The following is a 13,578-nucleotide window of genomic DNA, read 5'->3' as shown; positions in this document are numbered from 1 at the left end:
TCATATCTATAAATCTCAGGTTTTGGGTGCTTTAAGTAAAGTGAAAGCACTCTATGAGGTATAATAACTTCAGTAGTATTTTGTGGCGGTAAGTAAAGAGTCAGACAAAAATATTTCACAACAATTATCAAAATGAGTCTTCATTTTTCAAAACATGCCAATATTTTATGAAACTTCTTCAGAGTTTTTCAAACGTTCTCAGTCCAAGACATACTAATGGATGGAGGATGTTGTAATCCTTCCATTTGAGAATCATAGAAATTAAAACTTCTTATGATACATTGAATGAGTTCTCTATGAAAGTCTTTGTAAATCAAAACATTTCCAAATCCAAATGTAACTTCAAAAATCCCTGGGGATCTTAATAAACATGTCTCATAATTCTTTGATTTTATGACGTGTTTTTAAATAATTTAGTCATAGTATTAATTTAATGGGCATGTGAGATTCAATGTTAATTTTATATGGCAGTGACCTACTGGTGTTCTGGACTTGACTGACTTGTTTTTCTTTTCTTCCACACATCAGTTTCACACATACGCACACTGATGTTTTTAATACTCAAGCATGCAAACAGACATAATATAACACACAACAAAACACTGACACCACAACTCACTGAATTGCACACACACGTGAACAAGCGAACACACAAACTTAAAGTGCTAATTAGCAGATCACAGGGTAATTACTCCACACTACAGCAGCTTAAAGACGGACAAGTCTGTATGAATTACTGTGTTTTAACTTTGTGTGTGTGTGTGTTTTGCAGACTTGTATTCCTGGTTTCCGGAGAGTTAACAGGATTTTATATAATGGATTTTGCGAAGCCTGTCATTGCCACGGACATGCTGCACAGTGTGATGAAGTCACTGGACACTGCCTGGTAAGATGTGAAAACTACTTGATTTATGTACTTTTATGTCTGATTGGTTAACTTTCTTTTAAATTGATTTAAAAAAATAAAAAGGAAACAAACAAAAACATGAAAACAGCATCTTTCTGCATAAGGAAAAATGACAAAATGTAAGAAAATGAAATGTAAAGACCCTTAAGAAAGCTTGTGATCATGTTTGATATTTACATCATCAAAGAGTGGAAAAACAACACAGTCTGAGTTCATCATTTTAACTCAGTGCTTGTGTTCTACACTTAATTCACTGCTATTTCTCTTCTAACTCATAAAACTGTCAGCCCATGTATCATCATTAAGGTATAATAGGAAGTCACCTGACATTATGAGTAAATGAGCCAACAGTATTGCTTATGTTTTGAACAAATGACCCACCCACATGCATTGCATTGATTTTTTTTAAGATGATCAATTGAGAGATTTTAACCAGCAGACTGGGAGCAAAGGACATTTCCGCATGTATTAGTCAACTTATAGATGGGAGTTCCACCTATTACCTCCATATAACAGAAATGTGGTATTTGTGTTACCTTTAACAGACTACTAAATAGGGATGTTCTGAAGCAACTTATTTCTGAGTAATTTTAAAGGAAATTTCAATCACGAAAAACAAACTAGTCAAAGTGTAAGAAAAAACTCAAAAAGTCAAAATTAAGCACAACTAGGATAAACTAGAAAATAATAAATCTGTATTGACAGCACAATTACGAATTGAAAACAGTTCACGTTATAATGGTCATTTTGTGAGGTTGAGAATGATTATTGCACCTGGGATGAATGACTTCTTGAACATGTTTTTTGTTGCCAGAGGGACTTTATAGCGCCTCCCTTTATTTAAAACAGCTAGCAGACCTTGCACCCCTGGCCGTTGGTCCTCCTTGCAGGTTAAAGGTGACATATTATGCTCTTTTTCATCAAAATATATTGGTCTAAGAGGTCCCCAAAAAATGCCTTTTAAGTTTATTGCTCAAAAAAACGCTTTGAAATCAGATTTTGGTATGCCTGTAAACCCCTCTTTTTCAGCCCTGCTCAGAACAGGCTGTTTTCTGTGTCTTTAAATGAGAATGAGCTCTCTGACCACGCCCCCTATGGAAGTGGATGTGGCCTCAGCTGTCCAGCATGTTGATCTAATGTTTACATGTTGGCTGCAAAGACATGGCTGCTCAAAGACCCCTGTTACTTCAACCCTCTGAATTTGATCCAGAATCTGATCCTGACGGAGAGGCACCAGCAGCAGGATTGGTCACAGATTTTGTGTTTCTTGTTGTTTTATTTGTCAGTATGTCGACGTGTGTTGGTCCACAGCTACGAACATGTAGTTATGTGGCTATGCTAACTAGCGCTAGCACTTTTCCATGAAAAATTTAAATAATCCACTAGATGTTCAAACCTGCAGACATGGGGAGTAAAACAGACCTTTATGTTTATTAAGACAGCCTACAACTAATATGCCTCCTTGTTTGCACACATTTGTGCAGGTAATGAAAAACTGAGGAGAAGTTGAGTTGTATTTTATACAGTCTATGGGCTGAACAAGCTCCGAGCTCTGACTTCCATTACAGACCAGAACATGTTGTAACGTAAGAAAAACACTGAAAACTGAAATGACTCATTTCAGCACACATTTACAGAAAGGTGGAGAAATCAGAACAGGGGCAGAATGGATTTTTTTCATTCTCGGGGGGTTTGTAGACATGAGACATGTAGACATTAAAAAGTTGATTTTGCATGATTTGCCACCTTTAACGTTCACATGCCTGTGCTGGTTGACAGTTTAACCAGTCAGCCTACATAAAATTGAATCTCCGTTTTCTAGATCAAAATACTGCCAAGATACCAATCTGTCCTCTGTGCTGCTTTACATATGCGTAGTTGAGCATTATTGCATTATGGCAGTAGCCATTAACCTGAGCTACAGCCCCAGCTAGTGGTGGGGGGCTGCACTACAGATTAGACACAACACATTTCTGGCTTTCATTAACAAAAATATTACCAACTGGTATTTCAATCAGGAGAGACACAGTTAGAAGATTAAATGTTATTCATTACAACTTAATGAATAATGAAACTTGACAGAAATCTTTGGCGTAGGATGTGAATTTGGCAGCAGAAGAAATCCCCCTAGAGTCCAGACACTGGTGGTGGTGGTTAATGAATTCTAGGAATTGAAGACTTTGCCGAGACCAGGTTGAGATGGGGAGGTGGAGGGGTGCGCACCATCAATGCAAGATGGAACTAGCTGGAGAGAGAGACACATTTAAAAAGACAGCAGAAAGTTGATAGGCTGATGATAAGGGCGTGCCACTGAGCTATTGGATGACAGCCACAGCTGATTAACCAATGACAGCTCCGGAGCATGCAGCTGGAAGCGGGTGATTGCTTTTACAGTCTTCCTGTCTGAACTTTCGCTAGAGCCACATTTCTAGTACGGACTAACAACTGAACGCGCACACCCCTACTACTGAAACTAAACATGCTTTGGTTTTCTGATGTTATTCTCACTCAATTAAATTTCATAATAACAAAAAATGCACACCAGAGTGGCTTAAAAAAATCCCTCGAAGCACCAAGAAGGAACTTTAAGGTTTGTGCCAATTTTGTGCCCCCTGTGGACGTAACAGTACCCCTTACCTCTTGCTGATTATTGTCCAGTGTGAAAGTTGTGTTTTTTTCCCCTCTGTATGTACAGTATATCCTGCACCCTTTTGACAGTCAAATTCATCACTTGTAATTGTGGCTGTCAAAAATGAAGAGATAATGTCAGTTTCTCTAGGGAGCTCTAAATCATCTTGTTTGAAACTTTCTCTACAGCAAAATTTTTAGGTCTTAAAATAAGTTATAAGTGCTGATCTAGTCTAGTTCCCTTTTTAGCTCATAAGCAGGCATCATTATTAATTTCAGTCTGTTTCACAACCAGCTAAAAATCCCATTTAAGCTTTAAAGAACTAAAAGTAACAAATACACTGATTTATACAACTGTGTGTAAGACTTAAGTCAGAAGATAATTGCTCTTTGCTTTGTTTTAGAACCAACCTATAGTGGCCATTAGAGGAGCTGTAGGGCAACACACCCTGTCTTCACACACAGACAAACACACATGCACACAAAGTTAATGTGCACGAACACACAATTGATAAACATGGGAGACACATACACACACACACACACACACACACTGTCATGCAACCTGCTCATGTGCATCTGAACACACATTGTCACTCCCCAGTCCACACACTGCCTCAGGCTTAAGCTGTCAGTGAGCATCAAAGTAAATACACACATACACGCACACACACACACACACACACACACACACACACACACCTACACACACACACACACACACACACACACACACACACACACACACACACACACACACACACACACACAACTCTGGGTTTTGTATTGCATGTTATTCTTCATTATAGATGAGGATATGTCAGAGAGAAAAACAGCCACACACACACACTGAAATAGACATCCACTCCATCTCTCTTACACACACAGGCTTGCACAAACACACAAACATATTCCCAGCAAGAGAGACAACTTGACATCAACTCACTCCACACACTCACTCACAAACAGCCACACACCGACTTGTTGTGTGCACATCTGTAGAGAGTGACATGCAGACAGACAGACTGACAAACACACGCTCCCTGAGGACACAATGTGTGTGTTTTCCAGCTATAGTTGAATGACTGAATGATGCTGCAGTGCCATAGGTCAGTCCAGTGTGTGTGTATGTGTGTGTCAGGGTGTGTTTCAGCAGTGAAGCGTCACGTGATATGAGGAGGAAATAATGTGAAACATGACTGACCGATACAAACACACACGCAGGAGGAACATGCAACTGCTTTCGCTGTTGCTGGGCTGGGCTGATAAAAACAGGGAAACAAAGATGATTTCCTCAGTGGGAGCAAAATAATTTTATTCCTACCTACAATGATCCCTGAAATGCTCAATTGGATTATTAAATACAAATTACAGTATTGATTCAGCAGCAAACCAGTGAAATAACTTGAAACAAAAGTATTTTTCCTAGGAACTACATGATTCAGTCTTGATTGTCTGAGCAATGCTTGTATTTTGTAAATTTCCAGTTTGTCCCACTGAGGACAGATAAACACTAGATAACGAGTGATACATGGTCATCTCACACATGTGGAGTCACTTTTAAACAGAGAGTTGGCAATCAAGCAGTAGCAGAAGACTGACCTACAATTACAATAATTAGGTATTAACAAATGATGAAAAAATGTGTGAAAATACACTTTTCTTTTATCTTTTCATTTTTTATTGGGGTTATAGCACATGTAAGTAAATTCAGTGTGTTTGTTGTGCTATTTTTTTGAGAGTTGCTGTTGTGTTGTCTTCCTTGGGGTCAAGATAAGTGAATTTAATAAGTGCATTTAATACTGTTCAGGGTTGTATTCATACAGCAGTAGCCCAGTCCATAGACCCTCTTGTTGCAACCAGAGGGTCGCCAGTTCGAGTTCCAGCATGGACAAAGTTTGGCAAGTGGCTGGAGAGGTGCTGGTTCACTTGCCTGGGCACTGCTGAGGTGCCCTTTAGCAAGGCATCGAACCCCAACTTCTCCGGGATGCTGGTTGATGTCACTCTGACATGTCTCCCTAAGAGCATGTCCACTGTATGTTTGTGCATATAATTGTATGTACATACCAAACTGTGCATGTAGCATGACCAAAAAGTAACACAAGGTGAAAAATTGAATTCCCCCCTGGGGATTGATAACGTAAGTTTCTTTCTTTCTTCTTCAAATCTGCCCCCTCCTGGTACTTTAGCTGCATTGTCATATAAAGAGTCCCGCTGCCTTTATCAAATGTTGTGGGGTTACACTTCAGCTGTTCCTCCTACAGCACACTTATCTTCAGTAGTACTGCTTTGGATGCCATTTGTCCGTTAGTGATGTGTTTAGACTTTTGTGATGTGATAAGCAAAGGTAAAAGAAGATGTTTTCAATTTGTTCATTTAAAATCATTAAAAGTTAGCTAAAAGTGGTAGCTAATGTGACTAGATTATATCAGATTAGAATTGTATTTGTCCACAATGTGGAAAATTACCATCGGCATCACACAGACGATCAGACAATACAACATTTGTAGACAAGCAGTAGGCTAGTAGCTAGCAGTATGACAAAGTATTTATGTGGTTGTTTTGATTTTTTGGATAACTGTGGTCCTACGTTGTACCTTCTTGTTGTATGTGTTAATCTTTCATTCTTTTTTAAATTGTTTGCTTTGTTGTAGTTTTACTGAGGTAAAACTTCTTCATTAAATGGGAAGCAAAGTTACACATTGTGCTCAATGTCATCAACCAGTAAAGGCTGATTTATACTTCTGCGTTGAATCGACGGCGTACCCTACGCCGGGGGTCCGCGTAGCTCCCGTACCTACGCTGAGGCCTACGCACGTAGCTGACATGCACCTCCTCCAAAATGTAACTACGCGTAGAGCCGACGCGGACCGCAAGCTCTGGTCCGCTCGGCAGCTTTGTCTTTCCCGCATTCATATCACTTCAGGACATCAGCCGCACATCGGCCGTGTATTTCATCTCCTCCTCTCTATTCTTCATGTAACCATGTCTGTATGATAAACAGCAACATGTATCAGCTGTAGATTAACATAACACGCTCTGAATCTCTGTGGAAAAGTAAACAGAGATCGTAGCGAGACCGGAAGCAGGCGACCGGCTATCAGAGAGACCACACTGCCCTCAAGCATTTCGGCGGAGAATTGCTGCGCGACACGGACACATCGACGCACAAGTATGTGGGGCTCATGTCCGCGTCAGCCCCTGCTGCGTAGGGGAGACACAGAAGTATAAATCAGCCTTAAAGGCTCATGTATTAGCAGCAGTTAGCAGCTGTAGTGGAAATAGAATAGAAATAGACATAAAGAGATTCTCCCCGGCTACCAGCAAAATTTATAAAGATCACACTAAGTAGTGATCTAAAGATGATTTTATTGATTTAGACATCAGTTATTAACACAGCCAATAAATTGTCCTTCAGTTTTGACAACAGCAGTACCTGTGCAAGGTGTTCTTCCCCGTAACTCTTCTCTCACTTTTTCTGCATTTTTTGTCACTCAGCCAGTCCCGTAAGAACAAGGCCCATATCTTGTTGCCGTTTGTGGTTGTTTTGTAGAACAGCCATTATTCACCAATTAAACCAAGGGTTTCCTTGCTCTCCAAATAAATTGAGAGTAATATTAAAAATATCTTCCATATTCATTTACATCTGCTATTGGTAAGTAACATTTCTGTCATACTGTCAACAGGAAGAGGTGGAATCAGATAGTACACGAGAAATGCCGTAACACCTTTCTGTGGATTGCTTTGATGTGTGTAATCAGGCTGTCCCTAGCGTCGCCTTTGCTATTTAAAGGGTTGTCAAGGGGTTCAGACCAATCAGAATCAAGTATTTAACACAGCTGGTTAATTATTAAGAAAGCTGGGCAATAAACTGTACATAATAGCTGTTCTTTGTGTATTAAATCATGTGTTGAGTCTTGAGCTGATATTTTAAATCCCTTCTTTTTGTTATATTAGCAAAACCAGCACTATGTATATAAGCAATAAATCTAATTAGTTTGTAGGTCCTGAAATAAATTATTGACATAATCGTTCAGGATGTACCTGTAAATATGTGCTTGGTTTCTATGGTTTCAAAATGTGATGCTCGTCCTTAACTGAATCATTAACCTCGACCTCATTAAGATGGTTCATCCTGCTGCTGTCTGTTGAGAATGGTTTAATTTGACAGCTTCAGTTAATAACAAACAGCTTTGTACTGATGTGTCAACAAGTGTCCGCTCTTCTCATCACAGAGCTTTAACCCCTGATATTATTAGATTGTACATTTTTCTATGTTTAACCCCTGGCAGCGAAGTATTTAACTCACGACACAATGAAATGAAGCGCAAATGCTGTTCACTCTTTGTTCTTTGTTTTGTTTTTGACATTCTTACTCTCATCCCAACATGGTATTTGTGACAAAGTCTTGTTTGTGGCTAATTATTTAGTGTCTTCATTATTTTAGGATAAAATGAATCTAAACATAGAACAAAAAGTAAGGCCATTTGTGTTTGGTAGATTATTTCTTTGATGTAACAATGCTTCTTGGCAATACATCTCATACCGTTGGAAAGCCTGTTTATTTCCCTTTTAAATGGTGCCACTTTTGTAAGGAACATGCATTTGTGGGATGAGGAGAAGAGCTGAGTACGTGGGTTGTGCCCATTAAAAATTAGCCAGATCTTCTATGCCAATACCAAACAGCTTATTCTGTTGCTATTGACCCTGGTACCCCCAGGTGATGCCAATCAGGTGCTGATTGGCATCACCTGGGGATACCAGGGTCAAAAGCAACAGCAGAGCACAGGCCCTGCTACAGTGGTCAGTAGATGTCTGCTCCAAGAACCGGCATGCCACGTTTGACTGATCTGGATGAGGCCCGTGCAATAGGGTAACTTCAAAAACCAAAGGACAACAAAGAAATAATCTACCAAACACACATTTCCTTACTTTTAGTGGTATGTTTAGTTGTACTTGTCTGTGTTGAGGAAGATTAATACAGAAGTAAACTACATTTCTAACACCTGCACAAACTTTTTTGCCTTTTGAACCCCAGATTTAAAAAAAAAAAAAACAGAGGGATTGTTGTGATCAGATGATTCACAGAAGTACGGTGGCCGGGAAGTGCAAAGCAAATTTACAAAGGATGAAACACTTTTACAAAGTTGGAGACAAAATTACAAATTGGAAAGCAAACCTGCAAACAGTTTTACCAAGGCCATAACACATTTACATGTAAAATATGAAAATGTGCAAAAGCCAGGGAGTTTTTATATATTTGACATTAACAACCCTGTTTTGATTCAGATTGATAAGAGAACACCTCAAAATGTGTTCCTGCCAATCACAGCTATATCTGATATGGAATTTAGAAATAAATGTATATGCTAAATTTCCACTGGTTTTATTTTTCCCTGGCTGTTCAGCATTTTTATATCATAGACGTCTTTTATTTTGAAAATCATTGGTACATTCCTTTTCTGTCAGAATATGCCATTTGTAATTTTTGCTGCAAATGTTGCAAAAAGCAATAAAATTTGTAAATCATAAAAAAAAAGAAAACATCAAATTAAAGTGTTGTATAAAAAAAACAAGCAACAGAAAGAAATCAAACTTCTCATTTCAACCCCAATTAACTGATTGGACTGTGTATTCAGCTCAAACTTCAACCTTTGTCTCCCCACCAGGACTGCTTTCATCACACCACAGGCCCTCACTGTGACACCTGCTTACCTGGTTACTTCGGCAACGCCACTCGTGGGTCGCCTACTGACTGCCAGCAGTGCACGTGCCCGCTCAGTCTCCCAAGCAACAAGTAGGTCCAGAGTGCACTGATGGTTTAATCCGTCACTTCCATGTTCTCTTCTCAACCCCTCCATTCATAATGTCCTCTACTTTCTCTCCTCTTGACCTTTTGGCCTTTGTTCCATTGTCTGTAGGATGTAATTACATGAGGGTAAATGTAGAAGTAATTACATGAGTGGAAATATCATCACCACAGGAGGACACATCAGTATAAGTGAAGGAACATCATCTCAGTGGGGGAAATGTCATCACTGCTGGTGAAATCAAAGTAACTGTGTCTGGAAAACTCAATACAGTAGAAAATTCAAACCTCCTACGAGTCATTAAAGCATGTTAACTCTTTTATCAAACCGCTCCACTTATATGGAAGATCGCACATGCTGTGCCAACTTCATAGTCTGCAATTATTTTTTTATCAAGTTATATCAAGTAAACAAGTGAGGAAACAGACTTCAAAAGAAAGCAGCAAACTCATTTCTTACCATCACACCTTCGTGCACAAGACATTCTATATCGATCAAGTTTAAGGAGTATCTTTAAGAAAAACAGGACAAAGGAGTGTGATATTCTTAGCAGGTAATTAAAATGTAATAATTTCTCAGCATGAGGCTGTAGACTGTAAGATGTACTGTTTGTCAAAGCAGCAACTAAGTGGAGACAGGGCCTAAAAGAAGGTAGCACTGGTATATCATTAAAAACTGTACACTCGGTTCTGCATGGTTCCTACTAAAAGCCCCTATGAGTTATTTTCATCAGTTATGAAACACACTGTAATTAAGACTGGTTCATCTATACAGCTTTTAAGAGCAAACAGGAGTAGGTATCAGGTGAGGCCACTAACAGCATGCTGTCATAACAGCATCTTTTAAATGTGATTATGCCAAAGATTCAGTGTGAGTTGACCGTTAGACATTTAAAATGAAGACTGGGATTTTTTTAGTCAGAAAACTCATCTTACAGGACAAGAACATTAAAGAGATAAGCGGTACTGTTTGTCCACAGGGGGCGCTGGAGTCACCCAGCCTGGACGTTTTGCTTTTCAGCTCCTGAGAACATTTTTAGGGCTATGAAACAGACTGTAATTTAGACTGAAGCCTCTTTGTGACCAAAAACAGCAGACAAGACCAATATTGATGGCATTATGAATTCTGAAAATGTTCTAAATTATTTCTTAATGTATATTTTTCCCTAAAGAGGCTTCTCCTCTGGAGCACTTTATGAAATTTCACCATGGTCTGTGTGTTTTGAAGTTGGGCATCTTTTAGAAATCCAGATTAGTTTTCCCCGTTCTCCAAAGCCTCCAATAGAAATGATTCATTTGATTTTTAAAATAATAATTTCGCTGAATTTCACTGAACTTACATTAAAAAAACTGCTTTTTGAATAATTTATGTATGACTATAGAAGATATTATGTATGTATTATAGGATGGTATTTCTGCTGATTGTTGATAAAGCTCTCATTTCAGGTTGGTCAGTTTATCCAGTTCGATCAGATGGTTGTGGTGTTTTATGAATATTTAAGTTATGTTATGATTAAATATAACTTTCAGCAGTCTTTACCAGAAGATGGTGCTCTTACAAGCTGCAGACGATCATCAGTTGCAGTGGTTCTCTGATTGGGTGATAAAGGCAAAAATAAAGGCAGTCTCTGTGATTGTATGGCAATGTTTTGATGCTGCAATCATACCTGAAGAAAGTCTGTTAGACTGAAACCAATTTTGTAACTACGTCAACAGAAGCTTTTGCCCATTGTCTTGTCACCCTCTTCCAACGCACCTGTGATATATGAAAGAAATCCCTCAGCAATCTCTTTGTCTTCTCTCTTATGCTATTCCTATCCTGTGCCAGTTTACTTCCTGTCACGTGACCCTGAAGCGCAGTGAAAGGGAGCAATTGAAGGCTAATATTAACCAATGAAAGATCAGCATTGAAAGTCAAGAATGATGTTTGATTGGTTATGTAAGCGCTGGGTTGAACAGAACAGTTGTTGGAATGCCTACTAAGAGGCACACGTCACTGTTTACTGACGTCATAACAACGCGCCTCTTAGCAGGCATTACTAATCAACCTCTGGTCACCGTGTTAGCAAAAGTTTCATTGAGAAATGTTAAAAAAGATGGCGCTACAGTTATTATTTGCACTCAAGAATGTTAAAATTAGCTTTGGGTTGCACAAATTCAATTTCGGGAGCATATGAGACACAAACTGTTGGAAGTTTTAGCCCTCAGCTCTCATTTACATGAGTTACAATAACTAGCTGTATTGAGGAACACACACACACACACACACACACGCACACGCACACACACACACACACACACAAACACACACACAAACACAAATGATCACACACACACAGGCAGCAGCTGAGAATCTTGATGCAGCCATGACACGTCACGTTGAAAACTCTCAGAGCTAAAGAAAGAAACGACTCTCTCTCTCTTACTCTCTCTCTCTCTCTCTCTCTCTCTCTCTCTCTCTCTCTCTGCCCCCTCTCTTCGCTCCTCTCTCCTCCTCCCCCTCACCCTGCAGTAATAATAGCTTGAAGGTGCCGGCTCTTTCTGCCCCTCAAAATAGCCATCCTATCTCTTAGGTTCACTGAAGCCAATCACTCAAATAGCCAGCCAGTCACTCACTCTGCTCCTTTTAGCTGTTATAGCTTAGGTCTTATGAAGATCTGATAAAGTGATGTCTATATTAGTATCATAAAGGTGGTCGTTTACATCGGTTAGTAGGAAGTAGTGCAGTCCTGAGGGGCAGCTCTGCTTTATTTACATCCAGGTTTGATCATTATGTGTCACAGTGTGATTCAAGTCTCTCTATATAATATATCCACTTTGACTTGGTGCACCCACAGAGCTTTACCTACAGCATCTCTTACTAATGTTCCACAAGATCCTATATAGAATAATAAATCCTAACAGAATACATTGATGGCATTTAAAGATATGTTGCTCATATTTTTTCTGGCAATCAAATTTCTCCAGTTAAGTCCTGTTTTTTCCATTTTTTTAAATTATTTTTTGAAAATGTAACATTTAACATTATACAGACAGTCCCCATAAAAGAAAAAGTAAAAAAAAAAATTAGATTCAGGAAGAGGAAATAAAAGAAGAATTATGAATATATATATATACTGTATATTTATATGAAAAAAATGTATAGAAATATAAAAAAATATATATATAGTTATATGATTAAATACAAATATACATATATATAAATGAAAAATAAAATACAATGAAATAAATATAATTAGTTCTGAAAGCCAAAATAAGTTAAAGAAAATTATGACATAATAAAGATTATAGACAACAAAATAAGTAGATTAAAGAGCTCTTCCTTTTTGTCACAGTTCATAAGGCCAGAGTACACCGGGCTTTGCTGAGTGATTAGTCAGAGGTCCATAAACGGTTTCCATGTTTTCAAAAATATGTCCCCTTTATTCTTTAAGTCATAAGTGTGCTGCTCCAGTCTCAAAGTATCATTCAAGATTTGTTTAAACAAATGAAATGTCGGAGGTCTTTGCTGATTTGTGACCTAACAGACATCATAAACACAAGTCCACTCTGAGCAAACTTTCAAATATTTTATCAGTTAACTTCGGAGATACAACTAAACACTGTCATTTGGTAGTTTGAGGTCAATCACTCCTCCATAAAAGTCTCAATACTCCTAGGATTTAAATCTTCTCCAACAAATCATCATGATGGTCTATTTGTAAACTACTGTAGATGTGGATCTGATGTAGATTAAAATATTTAAAGCTGTTCTATTATTAGAAAGACTCATTTGGATGCTTGTTCTGCCTTGGCACAGACACTTTCCAAAGTGCTCTGGCTGTGACTCAGTCTGGAATGAAACCCTTTCTACACATTGGACATCATGTAGGTTTGGAACTGTGTTGCCAGAAATGACTTGATGTATTGGGATATATCAAGAGACTGTAATTAGACTCAGGCTATTTAAAAAGTTCTCTTTGAGATGAGTTGGTCTAACTTTTATCTGCCTGCAGTTTTTGCTGTACAGTTTTGATCTCTGGCTCTGTGAGTCTTCAAAAGCAATGGTTCAATTGGCGTTAATGTCAATCTAGGATCTCTGCATTATCCTCACTAAGAGCCATGAACTGTCTCGTATTTACTTGACTCAATTAGTCAACAAACACACTTATTTAAGTTATTCAATGAACAGTTTGTCATTTTAAGATACATTATATTTATCACGCTAAATAAATCCATATATATATGTACATTC

The 13,578-nt window shown here is 38.4% G+C and overlaps 1 protein-coding gene across 2 annotated transcripts in view; it reads left to right on the top strand.

Annotated features, from left to right (window-relative positions):
• The window catches only part of lama2 (laminin, alpha 2), a 283,442-nt gene that overhangs the window by 125,228 nt on the left and 144,636 nt on the right, over positions 1-13,578 (top strand). For both annotated transcript variants that reach the window (XM_034699953.1, XM_034699952.1), the window contains exons 18-19: positions 773-886; positions 9,205-9,332. In XM_034699953.1, coding sequence (XP_034555844.1) covers positions 773-886; positions 9,205-9,332 — 242 coding nt within the window. The remainder of the gene's footprint in view (positions 1-772; positions 887-9,204; positions 9,333-13,578) is intronic.

This window comes from Notolabrus celidotus, chromosome 13 (genome assembly GCF_009762535.1).
Source record: "Notolabrus celidotus isolate fNotCel1 chromosome 13, fNotCel1.pri, whole genome shotgun sequence".
NCBI classification, from domain to species: Eukaryota; Metazoa; Chordata; class Actinopteri; order Labriformes; family Labridae; genus Notolabrus; species Notolabrus celidotus.
The sequence above is the reverse complement of the archived record's forward strand: the minus strand, read 5'-3'. Positions and strand labels throughout refer to the sequence as shown.